A 24,057-nucleotide genomic window follows, 5' to 3' on the forward strand; every position below is an offset into this window, starting at 1 on the left:
AGATCACATTAATTGCGTGCTACAGAGCTCCAAGACATTTTTTTTCACCCAATTTCTGAATAAGTTTTAGCTGAGGCAGACAAACATTAAGATCTCTAATGCACACTTTCTTTCCCAGCCTAGTAACTGTAACTAGTTCACAACTTTCTTCCAAGTGTCCTGTCAAAAGGATCCCACTCATCAACTACACAGAAATTAAATTTAGTAAAAAGGCTTTTAGAAAGATCAGAGATCAACTTTCAGTGTTTTATTTTTTGAAACAGATACAATATTTTTCCGAGGTCACTTTACAGTAAGTGGCACACAGGCTATTAAAATGGAAACACTTGTACAGACATTTCAGCTTAAATGTGCACAGTATATTCTACAACACAGAAACTGTATTGAACATTTTTTCTTGCTCCAGAATGACTTGGCAGCTTCAAAAAGCTATCACACATTCTCATTCTCAAAATCCATTTGTAGAGCAATGATAAACCCAAAACTGCAACATGATCCACCCCAAGCACCGTGTTTATCTCAGCAGGGACCTCTTGGAAGATTGGGCTGCAATTGCAGCGCTGTCTCTCTCATGACCCTCAAAGTACTGCTGCTCTATCCGCCGACAAAACGCTGTGAGGTTACTGTAGTTCTTCACTTTTTCAGAGAGTTCATCAGTGATTAGCTGAGTAGTAAGGATTGTGAACAGATGTCCAAACACCAGAGCATCTAATTCAGTTGGTCTGGAAAAAAAAAAAAAAAAAAAAAAGAAGAAAAAAAAGAACAGGTATTTTGGAAGACAAGTCTTGATGAAGAAAAACCGTGCTGTTCTGAGTAACCTGTAGCAAGCCATACAGCCTAAGAATTGGGATGAAATCAAGCAAGGCTAAACCAAATGTATGAAACCTGTCTAAAGGGTATATTAAGAACTCTGCTTGTTCTCAGGATGGCATTTTCCTTGCTTTAGGGAGCTTGGAAACGTGGAAATAACATCTCTTAGATCAGAGAAACTTACTGACCTAGTTTCAAACCATGTTCCACCTTTCAGTCCTGTAACAAGGGCAAATGCTTATCAGGTGCTTTGTGGCTCTTCTTTTTCTTCTGCAGATGTGTGTTAAAAAATCCAACTATTATCTCACAAGAGGAAAAAAAAAAGGAGACGAGCGGAAGCTTATGACTCCCATTCCTTTTTTTGTGCTCTGCAACAGTTTGGAACTACTCAGCCAACCAAAAAGGGAGTTCCATGGCGGCAGCAGCTGGAAACATCCCTTTTCTGAAAGGGGATTACACAGAAGAAAACAGGTGTTTGGGGAATGTTTTAGGGACGATGACCCTTCTGAATTGTCACCTTGGACCTTTAAGTAGTCCATGTATGTAAGTAGTCCATGTAAAAATAATTTTTTTTTTCCAAATCTGTTAATAACTCCAGAGTGCCCCTCTACTAACGTTCAATGTATGCAGCATGAAGCTTTCCTAACTGGTAAAATTTTTGCCTTTTTATTTGTGGATCACTAAGCACTCTCCAGTGGAGATGTGGACCCCTGCATGACAAACTTTAATCTGTCAGAAACAGACTGCTTTTCTTATTTACCTCCCAAAGACTCACAGAAGTCACAGACTGAAAACTAATGGACTAAAACCACAGATATTCTTAGTAATATTTCAGACAGCTAAAAAATTTAAAGGTTGAAACTACCAAAAAACTCTGGTTAACAACCAACTAAGACAAATTCTCCAAGTTACAACTCTTTAGAAATACCAAAAGAAAAATTAGGAGATACTATGTTTAATAATCAAAGGAGAAGATGCACATTAAAGTCATCTTCTATAAGGCATATTTCTGTATCCTCTGAATTAAGACTACCCAGCTAGTCTCAACTAGGAATAGATTAAGGGGCAAAGCCACAATGCAGAGAAGTAACCAAATGCTGCCATTTGAAGACATCTCCCTGCTCAAATGCAGTAAACTGAAATCCAGACCTGAGCATTTCTAGACTGATCTATGCACAGGAGACAAGAGGGAGCTAATGTGATGTTATTTAAGTGTGTAACATTCCCAAAATTGTGAATTACTGGAGATGAAAAAAAAAATTAAAAATATCATATTGCAATTGAAAGAAACCGGTGAGAACAGAGGACATTCCATGGAGGTCAGGTAATTTCTTTTTTCTTTCCTGACAATGTGAATCTTGTTTTTCACATTGCATTTAGTTCTTTGTGGATCGCCTAGCTTCTCCCCCAGTTCGTAGAACTCAGAGACCCCCTAATGCTGCTAATTCAGTTCATTCAGAACTGCTTCTTGTGTTAAGACAAGCTGCCCTGATCAGGTTGGCATAACATACATTCACTCCTTCTAGCAGAGAATGTTACCCAAGAAATACAAGTAAAGCTCTAAATGTACCATTTTTAATAGGAAACTAACTATATAAAAATGTGTATTTGTAGCCTACATAAGTTGTGGTAGAATCTGTAGAGACGACAAGCAGAAGTAAAATGAAATCATAAATACAACAAACTTACAGAAGCTTTCCCTTTAAAACCTTTAAATACTTATTCCTGAAATTTCATGTTTAGATTCCAGTCACACATTTGTATTTTTGCAACTACTCACACAGCATTAAAATAAAATAGGAGTTTCATATAAATACATTTGTATGTATGTGGGTATATACCTATATCTCATATTGCTGGGTGCAGTATTTCAATGAAGAGTAACTTACTGCTTATTGAAGAAATATGGTTGTGTTCCTAATCTCTGGGAGAGAGCATGACAGCACTGATCTACATCTTCAAGTACCTATCAAAACACACAAGAAAGAAAGAAAGAAAGAAAGATCCATATTGTCAGGAAGTAACGCCATGGCAAGAAATAACCTCCTTATTCTATTTGCACTGACAGTGGGAACAAGGAATGTAACATGTTGGAATATCAAAAGCTGTTAAAGTCAGTCAAACCTACACAGCAGGCAGGTAGCAAAGTGTTGCTTAATCTAATATTTGATGTAAGGCAACTCTGATTAAGTGCTTCCCATAACATTTACAACTAAGCTTAATGAAAGGTACTGAGTTAAACCCCACAGCCTGCCACAATCCCACAGAGTGCCTATCAGCATCATACACGAAGCAGGGCACAGAACTCACAATCTATTTTCAGGACTATGGCCTAAACTAACACTGACAGAGTTGTGTACAGTTGTGGCAAAACATCCTTCCTTGGACCCCATCAGGTTGCACATAATTTAAAATTTATTGCTGCTGGAGGCAAATACCTGACTCCTGATAATGTTTAAAGTACAGAACATGCATTTCACTACATCTGTTTCAGGAACATACTACTCTCCAATGCCTATTAAAAAAAAAAAAAAAGAAATCAAAAGGGAAACAGGGTAAAGAAATAAGGTTCACTTTTCACCTGTTCAAGTGTCTTTCCAGCCCATCCGATGGCTTTCATCTTCCTTCTAACCTCCCACTGCTTCTGATAGGACAAAATGCGGTTCAGAGGCCAGGGGTAAGGAGAGCCATACCTCGGGTGAGTAATCTGTGTTTAAAAACAGAAAGGCACTGTGTTATAATGCAAGAAATACAGATACCTCTTGAACAAAACAGCTGATATTTAAATATTTCTCTCAGAAAAGGAGCTGCAGAAAAGAAAAGCAGCTGTGTGTATGCTGTAACTATTTGCACAGAATCCACTGTTTGCAGCACAACTATTTAAAGCTATTATTTCAGAAACATGAACAAAATCTGTATCTATTCTGCTGTCAGCTCCCTCCAGTAACACAGCTTCCCTAAAATGTGTATGCAAGTGAAATTAAAGTGAAAAGACTTTATCATTAATGGTATAAACCCCCATGTTTCATTTATGAGTAGGGACTTGCAGTTGTGAGCAAAAGTGTTTTCTCATTAAATTTTAATTAAGATGAATGCTGCGGAACCACTCACCTCCTCTACTGTAACATCATCACACCACTGGAGATAGAGCTAGGAAAAGAAAGAACACTTACTAAAACTCCCTAATAAAGGAGAATACAGAGACAATCATTTTTCACTAGTAGAATTTTCTTTTCTAAATTAGATTAAAATTTCCATTTCATTTCTTCTCATAGACCTTTGATGTACAAAAGAAATTAAAACTGGAAGGCAAAAGCCCAGCTGCTAGTCCTTACTTTACCAGCACCAAAAAAAAACTAGGCTGAGACCAAAAGCCTGTTCCTTTTGCCCACATAACACCCAGCTCCAGGCACAGGTGACCAGCCCTCACTCCTCAGTCATCTGCATCCTCCCAGTGCTTCCAACACCAGGACTGAGGTACCTGAACTGGCCACAGACAGGCAGCACAGAGGATCCCAGTGGGGACAGTGACAGGGGGTGCCTGGCCAGCCAGGGGTGCAGTAGGACCCCAAGAACCACTGACATTTTCTGTCAGTTACTTCTACAGCTGTGTGCCACATTTGACATAGGTGAGGGGAATCCCACATGGCTACAGGAACAGGTCAGCAAGCAATCCACAGTAGGAGAATTTATTCCTGTCATTTCGCCTCAAAAGCTGATGACCTAATTTAGGAACAGCGCTATTTCCACCACAGGGAAAAATCCTAAAGCTTCCTTGCCTACAGTGTGTGGAGTTACTAGGGTTTGCTGTACCTCTGCTGTCAAGAGCATATTATTGACCAATTCCATGTAGGCTTTCATCTCAGCTTTTTGGACTTCATCCAACCCATCACTGAGAGAATGGCCCTAATGGGGAAAAGAAAAAAGACACACTTGTAAGAATGGGTATTGGAATATTCAGCAACATATGACCCAAAGACCTTAAACATCAATGAGCTTTGGCTCAGATCCTATTCTCTTGCATAGTTCAATAAAAAATTACATGTGGAATTTTTACATACAGTATCCTTTACAATTAAAACTAAATCATCATTATGTATCTAATCTAATCCATAAGGAATCTAAGCTAATCTACAAGAAATTTAGACTACTATCAGTTATAGATGAGCACACTTAGAACACACAACCTCCTGGTTCGTGTATCCCTATAGCACAAAGTAAACACAAATTTACATCCACGACACAGATTCAACTTCTCAGTGAAAATATGGCATTTTTTAAAATAGAGGGGAGGGCTGGGGGTGGGAGAATAAAGGCAAAGTTGAACAGTATCTGACATTTCAGGATTTAAAACAGTCAATTCTAGGCTTAAGACCTCTGAGACCCAGAGAAAAGGCATGTAGGAAAACAGTCTCTGAAACTGGCACTGGAATGCAGCTATTCTGCATAGAATTTACTTGGAGAATTTGAGGAAATTAAAAAGAAAAACATTTTCACCTCATGAACTCCTGTTCCATGATATCTGTCTTTTAAAAGAGTACTAGATTCCTATATTGCTTTAACAAATTTAGTAAGATTCAAGAAAAGCACGCTAAATCAGTGCAATGCTAAGCAGGATTAACATTCATAATTAATGAAAACAATGAACTATTACCTTGGCTTTTACAAACTGGACTATGGGTCCAAGTTCAGATACTACTTGATTTCCCACATGAATAAAGGGTACTTTTCCTGTAAAAGGAGAAATGCATTGGAGTAATGAGACAGAGGGTGGTGGGGCAAGAAAAGGGAACAAATGTAAACCTTCTCTGAATTATCATTAAACCAATATAAAGAAAGGAAACAAGGTGAGTAAAAACAGTAAAGGACTCCAGGAGTAAGGGCAAAAAGAATACATGTAATTCTGCCTACATTTAAAATTGAAGCAGTATAATTTTCCCTCTTGTGCTCCTTGTTTTTAGAAGAAGAAGGAAGTGTTCAAACCTAACTTACAACATTAGATGCCAGCAAGTGTGGACATGAGGTGTGAGTGGCAGAGAAGCCATAGCATGTAAGTGTCACCAGTCCTAGTCCTGCACATGCAAGATGTTCCTGTGTGCCTTTCAAAGCTCTATTTACTAACAAATAATTCATATACCTGCATATTTTGCTTTTGCAGGGGTTTTACTCCTCCCAAGCAACTGTTGGTTTTGGGTATTTTTTAAATCACCTTATTTTACTGCTTTTACCAAAAATATCAGTACCAGCAGTAGAACCCATAGAGCTGGCAGACATACACTGACAGGCACTTCCATATGGCAGTCATCAGCCAGAGCCAGGTAATCAGTAAATATGGACCTCCTCACACAACAAAAATCTGGGGCAGAGCGCCAGGATCTTGGCACCTTGTGTTCTGTAATTCTTTCTGATTTTTAGGCAATTTTCTGAAGCTGGTGTCTGGGCATTTTTAGGCAGTCATTTCCAACAAAACCAGGCTGTGTACCCTTCTAATACTTAATTTCTTGGTGGTGGGTTTGGATTTTTTTCCAGACAGTCTCAAGGATCTGAGGAAGATTTAAAATCACCTGTCACCCTTTACAGTGAAAATGCACCCTTTGGTCTCCTGCATCCTGGCAATCAACTCCCACACAGAGAAACAAAAGAGAACCTTTCTCCAGCATTGTTTCATTCCAGCAATAGGAAAATATAACAGCATTCCCTGGAATATTCCCTGGATGCAGAATAAAGCCACTTTTGGACACATATGTCTTTCTGCTTTAGGGCATTTGAGAGAAGGTTTCCACCAGGCACTGAGCTGTGTGAACACTTTACACAGGTACTGTTACACATCGTGCCAATGTTATTTTGCATTTCACTGTTTTGATTGCTTGCAGAGGAGAAACTGCTCTGGAGAGGAGGGGGAAAGGCATCCCACACACAGCAGCACTGCCTGTTATCAGCAAGACAAGGCCTAGTTGCCATGGTATCAAAATGGAGGTGTAACACAGTAATCTAAATGAAGGCCACACTTACCAGATGGGGACATGTACTCAGCGTTTGCCCTGCAAATCACCCGGATTGGCAGATTGCACATTTGCAAAAAGGCCTGGAAACAAAGAGTCGCATTTGAAAAGCATTCATACACCGGGGGCAAACAAATGTGGTGTTCTCAATGCATTTGCCTGTGTTAGCTGGCTCCCAGCACACTCTTATGAAGTATAGTTCCTGCATACTGTTCTTAGGAAGAAAGAAGAAGGGTAAGTAAAAGAAAAACAAAAGAATCTTGACTTCTCTAGAAACCTGTTTATCTTTCGAATGCTGACTGGAATTCTTCTAATGCAGTTTCATCTATTTTTATTGTTTGTCCAAGATGGGCAAAGAAGCAGTATCTGACAGAAACAATTAGTGCTGTGGTTGTACAAAACTGAGTGACATTTTGCCCCTTTTAAAAACCACAGTACTCATTTCTCCTGGCTAAAGCTGGCTCGTCAAGGTAATGTTACGTAACAGGGCAAACACATATGGCACCTTTCCACATTATAATTACAATTTTGCTCTGTGATACTGTCAAAGCACAAGTCTGGTTTGGGACAAAGTATTATTTTTAATTTATGGGATTCATGAAGAGCATAAGTGATCGATTTACCATTTCCTTCTATCTGTGTACTTGGATTCAAAGCTTTCTCAGGAGGATACAAATTTCTGTCAGCACCTGCCACTACCACAAAATCCATAGGCTGTTTCTGCTGAAATACCAAAATGTCAAGACAAATATTTGTAGTTTGGACCGAACATGGCAAATAAGGAATCTCTTACTTGCTAGAGACTCTCACAGCTCAGCTCAGTCCTATAATTCATTTTGTCTCTGCAATTAGACAGGTCACAAGCCCAGATTCAAAAATTATTCTATTAACTTCTTATACAATGTTACTTGAGATAAAAAAGGCCTAGAGCAACAAGACTCCCACCATGAAGAAAAACAGTGCTGTAACACAGCATTTTCTACACAAGCCTCCTCCCTGCTCTTCGGATGGCAGGATCTGGCAGTAAACCACATTCTCACAGCTTTAGCTGCTCAGACTCTAATCACACACATGAAAGCAACCTAAACCTTAACCTTAAGATTTGCTACTCTTCATAATAAAGCACAGATTCTAGTAATGTTAGAAACCATTTAGTCTGCCCTCATGAAAAAAAAATCAAAATTAAAAATAAATTTAAGAAGACCCTAAAGTAAACACCAAATCAAAAACCCGAGAAAACTTTCTTGGAATAGTCATCTTCAGTTCTGATAAAAGCTTCATTAGGACTGACACTGAAAAGAATGATTCATGCTTAAAACTGGATAAACCCATCCAGTGCTGAATTTACCAGATCAGTCTTCCTGCGAGGTTCTGAAGCAGTGACCACTGACCACTGGAGCTGCCCCTTCAGCAGCTTCACAAGGCTTCCTGCAGCATCCCCTTCAGCATCCCCATGCCAAGACCTGTTCCATTTCAGTCTTTGGCTATATTTAGGATTGCCTTTAAGATGAGTGATGAAATAAACCTAAATACGTAATATACTATGTAATATTAATAGTATAATATAAATATAAAATACAATCAACCCAAGAAAAGAATTTTTTAACAAACCCTGCTATTACATCTTTTAAAAGATAGAAGCCCTGGGAATACAAAGACCAGTATATCTGTCTATTATGAGCTGTAACTTGTATCCAAAGTATGACCTGCTCAACTTTAGGTGCTCCTTACATAATGTTCTGCAGCAAAATGAAGGAAAGGTCCACAGTACAAGACAATTTTAATCCTTATTGAATCTACACTGCTTAACTAATCATTAACTAGAGAAGTAGGCCAGTATCCACTTCCTGCTTCAGCTTAAACTAATGGTCCACTGGACACCCGTCATGTCAACTCAAATATTCATGTGTATCAGCAAAAGACAACAGTATTATCCCAAATTAGGAGGGCTCAGTCTAAGAAACAAGCCTTGCAATTTGCATTACTATGAGTGCTTACATTCTTTCACTGATGTAAATGACAGGCTTTGGAAATTATTAGCATTAACAAGTCAGGTGGTTTTGACTTTTCAAGCACAGTGAATGCATTCCATATTTATGGAAATTTTAGTTTCTTTTAGAAAAAAAAACATGGACAAGGATCATGACCAATGCATTCCTATAAGTATTCACTGCCAGAAATTTTTTTCTGATGCATTCAACTAGGTATGCTAGATATAAGACAGTAACTGATATTAGACAGTAAGTGGCACGAACTATTACCAAAATAGTTGAAACTGGAACAGAACAAAGAAATCTTGAGAGAGAATATAGAACAAAGCAGCAACTTCTCTGAGTCTTTATCTCATTACACGCTTTAGCCCAGTGATCAAGGGAGAGTTTGTTCCCTTTTTGACCACTCACACAGAATGTCAAGAACCAGCACATTTGGTGTGCAGATGGTATGAGACCACCATGGCTTCCAACTCTGATAAAAGATGCCATGGAACACTGATTACTTCAGCTCAGAACATCTTGTTTCCCTTTGGGTACCTCACATACACAGTTTGCTTGCTTTTCTTGTGAGAGAAATCTTTTTCTGTGAGCAAATGGGAGTGTGCTCAGCTCCTCTGAGTGCTTTTGGGCAAGAGACTGAAGGCTGAAACCACTTCAGTGCAGTTTTGCTGAGATTTATGAAGATTTATGAAGATATCAACACCCCTTCAAAGACAAGGTATCAAAAGTTGAGCAATCTGAAAGACCAAGGGCCCAGGCTCATTCTAGTACATCAGAGATTATTGTTAACATCCTAAATTTGGCTGATCAACTTTAAAAAGGACTGAAAGGGGCCAAATGAATTCCAAGTAACACACAATCTAGTTAATGACACCCTTGTGAAAATTCACCAGAAAATGGCAACCAAGACGGTAACAGCAAAACTAGAAACAAGATATTTAACTGAGCACAGCCTGTCCCACCTCACAAAGATGCCTGTAGTTCCAACAGCATTACACTTCCAGCTCCCTTCTCCTCTGGAAAAAAAAAGTGTACTACCAAAGAACAAAGAGGGTGACCCTACAGGCCTCAAGCTGGATCTCCTCCAGCACCAGAGGAACAGAGTGTATCCTTTCTTTGGATGAGGTTAACGTAAGAAACAGATAAAGGCATTAAAAAATAAAGATTTGGCTTAATAGGGTCTGTCAGTTTCTCTCCCACACATGCTCTCTGCCTCTTTCTTGCAGTCTAACAGTCTCCTCTCTCGCACTCTTCCAGCCTCTCTAGCTGTAGCATTACCTAATACCTAGAAAGTGAAGGAAGAAATATGAAAAAAACATTTTTAGCAATGTCTCTTTTTCCAGGCTGAAAGCATTGAGTCTACAGTGCTTCTACTGCCCCTGTGTACCTCGTTTTTAATGGGAGACTTTGCTGTAGACAGAGATGGAGAAGGTTTCTCGCATCCATGAGGAGAAAGGGATGAGAGCGAGGCAAACAGAAGCAACCAGATGAACAATGTCTGCCCTCCCCTACCCTCCCAATATTTACTGTTACAGAGTAGGGAAGAAAGAGTTGTGGACAATGAATTGAAGAAAAGTCTGGGGAAGCCCCTCAGTGCCTTTCCTGCCCATTGCACAGTGACTGTGGTTTGTATTGAACTGCCTTACACTCACAGAGAGAAGCATGAGCCACTCTGTTTTCAAAATCAGGTGGAACAACCAAGTTCTTATTTTTGCTGTGAGAGGTATTGGCAACTATGTGAACAGGGCTGATAGGAAGCTTTGAGGTGATACTTGTTACAAAATTAATCAAATATCTTATGCCTATCATTCATTTCAATCATGGCAGGTGACACCTCCTGCCAGAATTATGGAGTATATTTACAACAGCATGGCTTAAAGGACACAATCCATGTAAGGCTTGCTTCTTCTTATAGCCCACCCAATTTAAAATTCAAAATATAAGTAGGATGTTGGATTTCAATTATCTAAAAAACCAATCAGAGCAATCACCTTTGTGCTGATTTGGCATAGTTCAAAAGCCCAGAGCCCAGAAACCACAGCCAGACACGGGCCAACCCTGCCCACCCTTCCCTTCCTCCTGCCTCCCCACCCTCCTCTTCTCACAGGACTGACTGATTGTCATCTCTGCTGCTGCCACCCCCAGAACAATGCAAGAAAGGGGTGGTGCCATTGTGTTCTCCTCTGATGACAAGTATGAGAAGTGGCTGTACATGAAATACAATGGGAAGGCACAGGAGAAGGGAAAGAGGAGGGTTTTTTATTTATTACTAGAGTTAATTGGTTTAGGAGTGATTTTCACTCTTGCTCTCCCATCCTCTCTGCCCTGCCAGCTAAGGACACCGTCAGCCGGACACACGACACGCGCTGGGCAGCCAATCACCCTGTCACAGCTCCACCACAATGCTCTCCTCTTCCCCTACAGTTTCCTCCCAGAAAAACACATATGAGCAAACACATACACTCATTAAAAATGAGTTACAACTTGAAGTAAATCATATCCAGATTGCAGTTTCTGAGATCAGAGGCAAGAATTAAATTACTTATGCCAAGACTCAAATAGTTCACAATTTACGTCGCCACATGAGGAACACTATTTTCAGATGGCACAGTCCAGGCTTCATTTGAAGAAGATATATTCATGATTAGTTTTTAATAAAGAACGAGCCATCCCAAGCCATATCTTACTCAGCAGCCCTTCTAAAGGCACTCACACAACATACTGTTAGGAAGAAGGAGTGAAATGCATTTTCTGTTTTCATTTTATGTTATTTCATGAGCATACAATGGACAGTATGTGATGACAACTAAAGAGTTATTCTCTACTTTACTGCAGGAACACATTTTAAAATTAAAACCTATGAAAAAATCTACAGAATAATTCAGTTTTCATATCAAACAGCTGCAGTCCCTGTAACTGAAATAGTGTGTCTAAGGTTATAAATGAAAACTGTTCAGTATCATTGCTTGAGTGACAGATTAAATTCCTAATCCAGTTATGGTAATGGCCACATGGGTAGTTTAACATAAATTAAGATCTTAATTATATTTGTGACTATTTTAAACAAAATAACAAATTCCTCTGTACCTGTGAATGTAATTTATAGCAAAGCCACGTTCATTCTCCAAAACAATCTATTTTATACTGCATCATGGCACTACCTCTAATGGTATAATGTAATTCTTGTTGTAGAATGTAGAAAGAGTGGATTCACTGGTAGCACAGCGGTTTTGAAGATAAATGAAGATTCTATTCATTCAGAGGTAATTTCATCTTAGAACTATATGAAAGATGTTTCACTCACAAAGAGTACCTGTATAGCTTGGGATTTAAGAACGTTTTCAGCAACAACACAATGCTGCTAGATTGATCATGTTGATACTGCATTCCTCATCATGAAAAATTCCAGCTTTTATTCTCTTTTAAAAAAAGGGATTGGCAGATTTTCATTTCAGTACCAAGCTTTTGTTTAAGACTCAGCAACAAGTTCAAATTTCTGCTAATGTTTTGTCTAGAGAAAAACCAAACCACAATTCATACACACACAGAGAAAAAAATCACAAATCTGTCAAGGACAATTAATCATGTATGATTTACACATTTATTTGATTACTTGTTGAAGTAAATATGCAATTGGTCTGTGTAACACAATTTTAAATTGCCCAAACTTCCTTCTGTCATTCAGGCCTAAGAACAGACAATTTTAAAAGCGCTTTCCTGGAATATGTTAAGACCACTTACAAGGACATTGACTGCACAAGCAATTAATACATATCTTAACAAAATGAGCTGCAGGCTCTCTAACCTCAGGACAGCTGTCAGAATTTCCAGAATTCTGAACATTTTACACAGCCTTTTGAGCAAGACTATGAGACTAACTGCATAAAGATTCCAGAAGAACCTGTAATAAAAGAGGCAGTCTCAACATCCACATTCCTCTTCCTGACAAGTTGGAACAGTGCAAAAGATGCTTTGAGCTGCCATTTGAGGCAAGAGGCCTGGCAGAGTGCAGCTGTATTAACCCCCTCCCTCCTACTTGGCCAGGCACTAAATAAAATGGCTTTACCTGCACCAGGCATCAATAAGGAGAGAAAGAGCTTGGACACACCCTCTGCTTCAGACTGAAATACACTCTCCTATGGCGATTCAGTTTTAATCTACTTGAAACTCCATTTATCCCTCTTAAGTTGTAGTATTGTTTTGTTATTGAAATATATTTGTGTATTGGTTTTGGTGGCTTTTTTTCACTGTGATAAGCCAGATAAGCAGGAATGCTGTATAATGGTAGTTGCTCATGGAGAATGGTTTTAACCATGTGTCATGTTACCCAGGAGGTGTGTTTTCATTAACATTGATGGGAACAGGGCTGAGTGACCACAAGAACAGGCCTTCATTCTTTTACACTCTCCTTTCAATAGCTGGATATTCATTACTGATTAGTATTTTCCCTTGATTTTAATTAATTTGCAGTGAAAATAAAATTTCATTCAATACCAAGGCTTTGCAGCCCAAGATCAAGTGGACTTGGCTGTATAATACACTACTTCAAGTTAACAAGCAAGAAGTGCAAACACCAAGATGTACCAGAGATAATGCACTTGCTACTTGAAGTTATGTTGTATTTTCAGAAAATACAAAGAATCTGAACCCAGTAAAAGCCAAATAAATTGCTAAATTAGTCTAATTCCAAAATAAACAATGAGCAGAAGAGGAATTAAAAAACAAACAAACAAAAATAAACAACCCTACCAGAGAAGTTCCACAAGATGAGAACAATTTTTGTGTTTGGTTGGTTTTTAACTACTATAGGCACTAGCACAGTTACTCAGCAATTCCCAGAAGACTCATCCCTTCTCTCATCTGACATGTGGCTATTAAGGGTCCAGATTTTATTGCACAATGAGAAGTTGTAAGTCCAATCATTATTAAAACAGCAAGACTCAACCAACTTCCTATATTCAACCTGCAGCCCTCTCTACTCATTAATTACATCTGCAGTGAGAGCAGCTTGCTCTGCTGTCTGCTTGATCTGCTCCCTCAACCAGCAGTACCTGAAATGCCATCTGTGTTGCAGGGTTGGCATCTGTGAAATAGTCAAGTTCTACTCTGACTATTACTTACTATGGCACTAGATTGCATGTGTTATTTTATGTGTAGATATCAGTGTGTGCGTCCCTCTGAGACCTGAGAGCAGCTTTACAAAGAGGTGCTACAAGGAGATTTTATAAAATACCTGAAAGACTGGCTGCAGCACCTTCAGAGTCTTGCTGTTAAACCATGTTTCTTAAAGATTTGATGGTGGCTGATTCCACATGCTCTTTTGACTCAAATTTCTGATGTTTTCACCACATGGAAGTTCAACAACCTCAAACAAGCTATGTATCTGCTCTGGTGATATTGATGTGTCTCTAATCAGTAACAGGGGGAAAAAGAATGACAGTAGTAGGAAAAAAGTCCCAGATACCAGCTCCTATTTCTCCTCCTATCCCTCATTCCCAAATTTTCCTTTGAGAACGACACACATCCTCCAACTCCCGCCAACCTCTTAAAAAAAAACCAAAACCAATAAACAGACAAACAATCTCTCAACAAAATAGAAAGCAAATCCTTATGCAAAACACACTAATGTATTTAAACCTCTCTGATCACTACATATCCTAGTATCATTTCAAAATGGACCAAAGACACCAAGAATAGTTATCCTTTCCCTGTCACAGCCATGTTACACAGATTCTTCAAAATTGATACAATTCCTCAACACAGAATTATTCTATAAAGTTTAAGATCAGATATCCACCAGAGCCATATTTATAGTCATGGCTACTATCAGCTGTCCAGCTAGAGAATATTGAAGAAAAACAAGGATTTTTAATATATTATAGTTAATTTATCATCTAAGTGACATGTGTAGGATAACAATATGCTAGAAACAGTAAAGAAAAATGATGCATTAGAAAAGGAAATTTTAGGGTTATTTTGTTGGTGTAGGGGGGGGGTGCGTTTTAAATACAAGCCACATATACATGTATTGCTAGATGGGAAGAAAATTCATGAGAACCCCCAAAAATACAGTTGTTGGGGTAAAAAGGAACACTGAGATCAATATAAAACATACTACTCAAACCAATACACACTGCCCCATTTATTAAGTGTATCAGAGGTGATTCCTCTTTCCAGCAAAGGATAAAGCTATCTTCTTTCTGTGATGGAATTTACTCTTAGAACCATCTCCTAGAGTGCCAGACTGGAAGGAAAAGTTAAGAGATCCTGGAAGTAGCTACCATGATCAAGTGATCCTAACCTTTTCACCAGTAATATCAGTTACAATCTCCACGTGTCCCATTTTTGGTAAGTGAAATATGACCTCTTTGGACAGCCCTCAAAGACTGCCGGCTGAAGCTTCTCTGAGCTAGACCACACGCAAAAAGCAAGACAGGAGAAGAGCGCAACTCCCTGCTAATCAAAGCAGCCACAAAACTGCTCTGAAGGACAAGAACCTTACAGACATCCTGCTCCCCACCACTCTGACAGCCAGGCCTTTGCTACCAATGGGGAAAAAGTCCCCTTGAGATTTGGGGTTACTGAACCTAACAGGTTAATGGAGATTACACGGACTTCACAGCCACAGAGGTGCTATTAAGTCAATTAGAGGTGCAAGTTTGTCAATTATATGGACTATTTCTAAAAACCACATTGGAGCTCCAGTCTGTACACATGATGAAATTGAAAAAAAACCTACCAGAGACACAGAAAGACGTGATGCTCACAGCATGAAGCAAATATGCCCTCAGTTTTGGCATATTTGAGCATAGTATTAGCTATGAGAATTAAATGACTGGCAAACATCATGAAAGATGCTGCAAGACAAGCATGCATAGCAAGTGACAAAAGGTATGAACCATGCACAGTTCCCAGAGTAAGTAGGCAAGCAGATACTGTATATAGACCAATATAAACAGGAATAAAGGAACAGAACTCTACACAGGACTTTCAAAATCCTCAAACCCTTCAGGCTCTGGCACTTCAATGACAATGTAAAGCAAATCAGAGGCAGGAAGTAAGTCATACATTTTGGCAGAAATAATTCTTGAATTAATCTTTTAGCTAAATATAGTTATGTTACCTAGATAATAATTTTAAAAATACAATTGCATTAACATCTTTAGTTTAGAAAATATGATATTTTACCTGAACAGCAAGGGAAGATGCATTATCAGAAAGCAAAATTTGGTCCTCTGTTGAAAGAAAAAAAAAGAAGAAAAAATAAACCACATAATTACAAAAAACCAGTGCCCATTTAGCTACTGACCTGTAACTGTAAACGATGCTGGGTTGCATTTCTTACGAATAAAACAAGGAGAACATATATAATTATTATGCAGCTGACTAGAAAATCTATAACGTAAATATTAAAAAACAGGAAAAAAATACCAGGAATTTTTCTCCCGCAAATGCAATTGCACTTACCATATATTATCACCCATGTTCAATTAAAAAAAAAAACACTACAAGGAAAAAAGCAAATGCCTGACTTTTATGCCAATTACTCTCCTTCTAATCAAAGTTAAATAAAATCGCATCTTCATACCTCCTCTGGCTAAAAAGTACAAGTATTCAGAAACCTATAAAAGCAGCTTGCAGCTAATATTGCACACTGTGTCTAGGTCTGTCACACAAAAGAAAGATGACAAGTTCACTGCAATAAAAATTCCATGCTTAGAAGACTAGAGCTGCTACCTATTAGTCTTCATTACTTTGCAGTCTTCTGACAACTGTAGCAGGCTGCTGAGCCCCAAATGGGGGCCATAATGTGATCTGATGATATATGAAGAGCTGCTAAAGGGAGAGTGAACCATCCTAGCCTATACATTTTAACAGTTCCTTTTTACTGAGAGCCCACTTTACCACAAGACTTCAAAAATCTGCTGCCTCAGCTATTGGTGCAGTAAATCTGCCAACTGTGCCTGCAACCACATCATTTTACACTGGCTACAGCAGCCAATATAATGAGTCAATAATAAACCAAGGACCTTATAGGCCATGAATAGCTGGTTTATATTGGCAGATGCAAGCATAACTAAAACCTCTGACCAAACAAAAAAACACAAAGGACTACTTTAACAGTTTCTGTGCTTCCTTGCAGTTAATTATCTTAGTGCATATTTAATGTGTTTTCTAAAAATAAGGTAATTATTAATTGCCCAAACCAGTGTACCTACCCTTCAGTTGCTGATACAATGCAGCATTTTCAGGCCAAGGCTCTGCGGCTGTGGAAAGAGAAGAAATTAATTTAGCAAGCTGAATACCAATGTGCTTATAAATGCTAACTGAACATGAGTGTTACCCAGAGCAAGAATTTAGACTGCAAAGACGATGATGCAATATTTAGCCTGCCCTAAAAATGTCCCACTGACAAGCTCTCCTGCTGTACTTCTCTCCTGCTCACAGGGGTACATCATGGAGAAGGAAGACCCAGAATGTAATGTTGCAGGAAGAGCTAAAATTCCTGCTACATTACAGAATGGCCATGTAATTCTGAAGCAACTGATGCAGCTATTTTCCCTTCAGCATAAAGATATCCTTGTGCACATTCCCATCCTAATTCTGGCCACTCCCAAGAGCAACTATTTATTAAGGTACTAAATGAAGAATTCTGGAAAGAACAGAACAAGACACAGAGGAAAGAAGCACAAACCTCCAATGTGTGAAGAATGCTTCAGGGAAATGGAAAAGCTTTCTGCCTTTTCAAGTTGTGTTCTTAGGATCCTATGTAATACCCACAGAGCCAGGAGCCCAGGCATGTCAGAACTCTGCCCACCAGGATGACCAGAGCTGCCTACAGCTTTAAGTCATGTACTGCTCAACCCTAAAATGGGAATGTCAATATGCATTCAAGAAACTGAATCATCAGTTCCAAACAGCTGAGCAGTTTTTAAAAAAATGAGGCAAAGAAATAAGACAATCACATCCTCCAGTTGAGAACCATTGCATGTAATCAATCATACACCATATGAATGTAAGGGAAGGAAAAAATAATAATCAGTACCAATTTACTGTTAATGGTAGCATTAAGGTAACTGTTCATCCCATTTTTTGTATCCATTACATTCCTTGTTAATGTCTGATTAAAAATCTGTTTTTAAAATATCAGTTCAAACCTTGCATTCTACCCAAAATAGCCATTTGTAAATAAAATTTATGCTGTAATCATGTAAATTATTTTTTAAAGCAATAATGTATATAAATAGCTATGCGTGGATCAAGCATAAATATGTCACCAGCTTAAGTAAGGCTCTGCATCTTTGCCTTCAGAACTCAAACTGAAAAAGTGCACAATTTTCTAACTATCATTCCTTTTGGATACTCATGAAGTATTAACTTTTATGGAAGTCACACAGAATGTAAAGCTTAAAACACTGTACACAGTTTTGTGAAGGTCACTGCCTCTAACATTAAGGCATAGAGCCTATCAGAGTGATACTAGTATGGGCATGAGAAAGCAACTAATCACATTTAAGTGTCATGGAAAAATGTTTTATGTTTTATTGTAGCAGTTATTGGTTTTACACCCCGCCATTAAAGTTTTGCCCTGAAGTAAAAATTCTTGAGGTGGAAGTACATCTACATCTTTAAATAAAAAGAAACTAAGATAGTGTCTGCAGTACTACAACCTTAAGTATTTAAAATAATTTATCTAATATACATTTCTTCAAGTCCACTGAAGTCTTGCAGGAGCAAATGGAAGGAGGAAAATAAGAATGTTATTACTGTATTTTAGCAAAATTATCGGTTCTGGACTCTGAGATACTTACAGAAGTAACTAAGTGACAAAGTTACAATGATCTTGTAAATGCTCCGGCCCAACAGTGGAAACATCCTTTTACATGCCCAAAAGGGTACAGAGAGCTTCAATTGCATGGGCCCATTCCTAATGAAACTTTCTGCCTGATCCTCTTCTGACTGAAATGTCAGATTTATAACTAATTCTTGGACTCCAGCCTAAACTGGAAGTTGCCTATTTTTTACACATGGCTGAAATATTTCTGGACCACAAAAATCAAACAAAAGAGCCAAGTACATTCCAAGAAATTCAGATTTTAATTCCAGTCTGATTTTGGCACTCAGCTATAATGCAGCCATGGAGATACAGAGATATAATACACACACACACACACACACACACAGCTTCTTGGCACACAGAACCCAAAACCACACTGCTGCTAAGGCATGCCATATCCATGCCATAAACTAAAATACGAGATTGTTTGTATATTTTTTGCCCTTTTCAGCATAAATCTTACTTCCACAATCTACTGATCACATACTTATTTTCATGAACCGTATCTGCTGACCCTAATTTTGTTAGTGATGACACAAAGTCTTTATCCCACAGTCCTAGTACACAAGAGCAGACACCCAACTTGAGGGAAGGAAAGGACAAGGAAAGTTTAAAGCCTTTGCATTCATTTACACACAGTTTAGTTGTGTCCTAATATATGTTACTGATGAGTAAATGAAACAAGGACAAACAGCCAAAGGAAAATCTCAGCCTTCATTATGAGTACACCTGGAACTCCAGATTTCAGCTGTTGTAAGAAAATTAATAATACACCCTGCACTTGGCACCTGACAGTCTCCAGAGCGAGGTCACCATTCTGACCATGTTTGGATGAGGCAGACACATGCTCACAAGCCTTGAACCAAAGTCTTCAGTTCTTTGTATGCAAAGCAGATCAAAGGTAACTGATTTCACTATTTCTGTACAGACTGGATTTTAAAATGATCAGTTTCACATCAAGGTTCACATGTTATTACCTATATCATAGAAAATAAACAACTTCTGCAGTATGCATTCAGAACTGCATGCAGATCCTGTGCAATACTCTGGAAATCAAATAATTAAATACCCATTCACTATCTGTCCCATACCTTGCAATTTCTACTCATTCTCCCTTGTCCAAGATGTCTAGAATATGAAACATTTCTTTCTGATGAAGCAAGAAGCTGAAATACACACTGCTAGGTAAGGGGTCCAGGCTCATCAGGTACAAGCTAAACTCAAGCAGGAGCTCCCATGCTGCCTTTGGTTAGTTCCAAGGTGCACACATGCAGCCAAGGGACACCAGAGCCCTGCTGGGGAAGAGAGGAGCAGGAATCACTGAAGGCTTGTCACATGTCTCCACAAGAGGAGAAAGTGTGTAACATCTCTAATGTGCAGCAATGACTCTTGCCTTATGAATGTAGGTGAAGACATAATTTGTAGAATAATAGGCACTAATATTACACGCTGCTTCAGTTCTGTCATATTTCCAATCCATCAAGTTGATTAATGCTATAATAACTCCTCACAAACTTATCATTTGTGCACTAATGAAGTCAAATCCAGTTTATCCTTCGGCAACTATAATCTTCTGGTCTGTAGATGTTCATTTCCCTGCTAACCACGGCTACTGTGGCACTCGGTATATAAAGAGAAAATTAACAAATGTGATGTCAATTCAGCTTCAGAAGCTTTCCACACAGAATCACATTTATGTGTTAGATCCTACGCAACAGACATTTTTATCATTACTTGCTCACAGGATGAAATAACTGCCTGGAAGCATACCTTACAGGAATAGCTTCTCTACATTTCTTAGAAATAAGGAACTATTTCATTCTTCCTTCTGCCTCCATAATCAGAGGAATTACTATTGTGTGGTTTTCAATGGGTCTGTCTCGCAGGCTTGCAGTCTTTAGTAAAAATTGTTTTCCCACCCTACTGAAACTTTTCCCATGATTAACAAATTCAAATATTTAGTCTTTCATGTGGATTGTCTGCTGTTCAGGACAATTAAATCTCATACTATTGTCTTTCCCTACTTCTCTACCACACTGCTTGTTGATTAAAACAATAATGCCAGTTATAGGAAACAGCCTATGGGAAACAATCTGTGGGATTATTCCCCTCCTCTACCCCCCCTCCATTAACAATGTCTGAAAAGGGCTTGAGTTCAAAAGTAACAGGGAAATAAGAATTTAAAAGATGTGGACACAGAAAACATCACTACATAAGCCTTGTAATCCTGGGTGCTGAGAATTCAGCAGACACAGCACCCCAACAAATGGGGAAGTCAAACAGCAAGCAAACTTACACCAAATCTTCTTTGGTTTTGTAGATGACTAAAAATGCATGGAAATTTCAGTAAGCCCAATGTATTTGTTAGTCTAAGTGTTTTACTTATTAACAGTTTAGCATAGAAAATGCTAAAGATTTCAAAGTGATAACAGGGTTCTTAGTTGTCAAATTAGAAGAAAATTCTGTGAACTAGAGTGTTGCACATTCCCAGTAGAGTTTTAAGTACTCAGGTTTGTAACTATTGAAACATATTCCCAACTCCTCACCTGTCCTATCAGAGAATGACTTAGAAAAAACATAAATTTTGCTCTTAAAAAAAACTTCCAAAGCACAGAATGAGTCATGACAGTCACATCAAATTCTTTGCCACTGAAGGTGCATTGCATTAAGTGCACTTTTCAGACTTTCACATAGTGTGAAATGTTTTACTTGAGCAACATTAAGATATTCAAGTAACAATTTGAGAGACATTCAAATAACAACTTGATTTCAATGTTTCCAGACATTTCAGACTTACATTTCAACAAGAGGACTTTACCTACCCAAATACTTTTGGGACACAAAGAGAAAAGAACACAAGTATGCTGCAAGAAGACTCAAGAGCACTGAACCCCACTACCAGCAGGGGATCAGCAGCTCACCTGAAGCCTACACATCTCAGCTCCAACTAAAGCTCTCAAAACAGGACATACTACACTTGGGCACTGGTGAGCCTTAATTCAAAGAATGAGAGGCTGCACTAACATTCCCCCAGTGAAGTCTGCTCAAGAGGAAGCACCATATCACTAAAATGCTCTGCGGTGCCTCAGCCCCACCAGTTCCTTGGCTGGGGTGGTCAGAATCTATTTATGAGTGCACAAAACTTGATTTCAACTTCTACACTGAATTACTGGGAAACTCTTCAACCTGTGTCAGTGCTGCCAGGATGTATGGGGAAAACAAACATTTTTATCCAACTTCCCCCAGCAGCTTCATGATGATGAAAGAGATGTAATGAAATAAATGGTTTACAGTTATGCCTTTAATCCTCTTACTTAAAAAATAAGACTGTGACTGTGAAAATGAGAAGACAAAATACTTTGCATGTTAAATTGTGGAATATGCTAAACAACAATTTAGCCACTTCAGTGGTCTAGTAAGAACAGCCAGTTTCAGCAGTAGGGAGGCAGTGTGATTTGCCCTGTAGTCTGCCACTAGTTTAGCTTGCTGGCAAGCTGCGGCGTTCTTGAATACCAGCCACAGACAAAAGCCAGAGAGCTCTAGATCCAAGCATCAAGTTGTTCCCTCCTGAATGACAAATGAAGTCATCAAGAAGTTAAAAGTTTTTAGGAAAATACTCAACTTGAAATTAGTCTGTTCCCAGCTCTCAGCAATACCATAGAATTCTGTTGGGACAAAAATATTTTTGGAAGGCAATGCAGATAGAAATATTTTTCTGTTATAAAAGCAGCCTATGCCTAATAGGAATCAAGGCTAATAAACAGTAAATCAAGATAATTACTGCCCCAAATCTCCTCCAAACTAAAGTATACTGTATTCTCAGTTTGTCACCAGTTTATTCTATGATACCTTCTGTTTCTGTAAATGCAGTATTCAGTTGACTAACAATCTCTTTCACACTGTTCACTGTGGGCTGTTGTGTAGGCAAGGCTAGGACCTGGCCTTGGAATATCTGACCTTCTTTAACACAGCAACTTTATGAAATATTATGAAGTTGTTATGGATCATATAAAAATAAAGATTACTCCTTCTCTAAAATCACTACATTTGCATGGATCACTTTCCTTTTTGTTACATTTTCTTCAACACTTTGATAGGGAAAAGAGGAAAGCTAAAACATCTGTATTTACCAGTTTGGTTCACATGGCATTAAAGGCCTGCTGTAAGAGCCAAGAGGCAAGATACCCTCTATTAAAAACAAGCAAACAAAAATACTTGGCATTAATCTGAATCACTGTATTGCAGTATTACAGCTGGAGAGATTAACTTCCACATTATTTTCACACAGTTTCCTTTAGCCTCTCCCTAGGTACAGATTTGATTAAAATATAATGAGGATTCTCAAAACTGCTTTTTCACAAGAGTAAACACTAAAAAGAAATTCAGTCTTACATCTGGGCAACATCTATATTCAACAATATTATTTACAAGTCTCTAAATGTCACAAAGCAAACATCACAACAATCAGCAGGAAAAGTTACCCTTTTTGGTTTCCAAAGACTGGTGATATGGTGGGGACCTGCTGCTCAATACCAAAGAATCACAGAATATTCTGAGTTGGAAGGAACCACAATGTTCTAAATTTAGTAAGATAAAGAAAAACACATGGAAAGCTATTCCCCAGACTGCAGAAACAAGGAAGATTTATAAGACACTTGATGTTAAAATGCATCAAAAAAGAAGCAGTTCATACTCTTTTAACATAAATCTGTATTTTCAAGCAACAATACATTGTTTAAAAAGAAAATGCCAGGAGCTGGTGTGTTTCTAGTGTTCAGGAAATAAGTGGAGGGGGTACATTTTGACTAATACAGTGAAGCTGCAGCCACTTGAACCAAAGCAGTTAAATGTCTACATCTCGTACATTAAGAGTGATCAATAAAGGAAGTACAGGAAAGTTGTGAATAAGCTTCCTTAAGACCTACCAGTTCAACCCACCCACACTGAGTACACATCAATTTCATGTAATTGCCTGATCCTGTAAACTAACAAGGGCCAAGAAAAAACAAAAGCATCAGCAACTCCCTGGCTCTGCTGACAAAGGACCAAAACATGTTTCATAGTGCCTTGCCAAAAGAAAACCAACTTTCACACTAGTTAAACACTTTGCATTAAATCATGTATCAAATAATTACATCATTTGCTTAAATCTGTCCCTGGCCTCTTCTGTAGAAATATTACAATTCAGATAAAACATGACTGTCCAGTAATTACTGATTGAGCAGATATTCAATGTAAAGACTCAATCTCAGCAGCAATTCTCAAACTTGAGTTTCCTGGAGCTGTACCACTATGAGAGTCAGCATGAGACATTACTGCAGCAGCCATTTAACATGACATAATCTGACTCTTCACCCTCCAAGAAAGCTATTAATTGCATGTATTCAAGCATTAGTCCAATTCTGTTACTGTC

General features: G+C 38.4%; 1 protein-coding gene across 1 annotated transcript in view; it reads right to left on the bottom strand.

Moving 5' to 3' along the window:
• Nucleotides 1-225: 225 nt before the first annotated feature.
• MTX2 (metaxin 2) overlaps nucleotides 226-24,057 on the bottom strand; it is a 29,836-nt gene continuing 6,004 nt past the window's right edge. Inside the window, exons 2-10 of the mRNA XM_030952918.1 lie at nucleotides 17,026-17,073; nucleotides 15,995-16,041; nucleotides 6,823-6,895; nucleotides 5,465-5,541; nucleotides 4,624-4,716; nucleotides 3,922-3,960; nucleotides 3,392-3,517; nucleotides 2,700-2,776; nucleotides 226-722 (exon numbers count right to left, since the gene is read on the bottom strand). Coding sequence (XP_030808778.1) covers nucleotides 515-722; nucleotides 2,700-2,776; nucleotides 3,392-3,517; nucleotides 3,922-3,960; nucleotides 4,624-4,716; nucleotides 5,465-5,541; nucleotides 6,823-6,895; nucleotides 15,995-16,041; nucleotides 17,026-17,073 — 788 coding nt within the window. The 3' untranslated portion in view covers nucleotides 226-514. The remainder of the gene's footprint in view (nucleotides 723-2,699; nucleotides 2,777-3,391; nucleotides 3,518-3,921; nucleotides 3,961-4,623; nucleotides 4,717-5,464; nucleotides 5,542-6,822; nucleotides 6,896-15,994; nucleotides 16,042-17,025; nucleotides 17,074-24,057) is intronic.

The sequence above is a fragment of the Camarhynchus parvulus genome, chromosome 7 (genome assembly GCF_901933205.1).
Source record: "Camarhynchus parvulus chromosome 7, STF_HiC, whole genome shotgun sequence".
Classification (NCBI taxonomy): domain Eukaryota; kingdom Metazoa; phylum Chordata; class Aves; order Passeriformes; family Thraupidae; genus Camarhynchus; species Camarhynchus parvulus.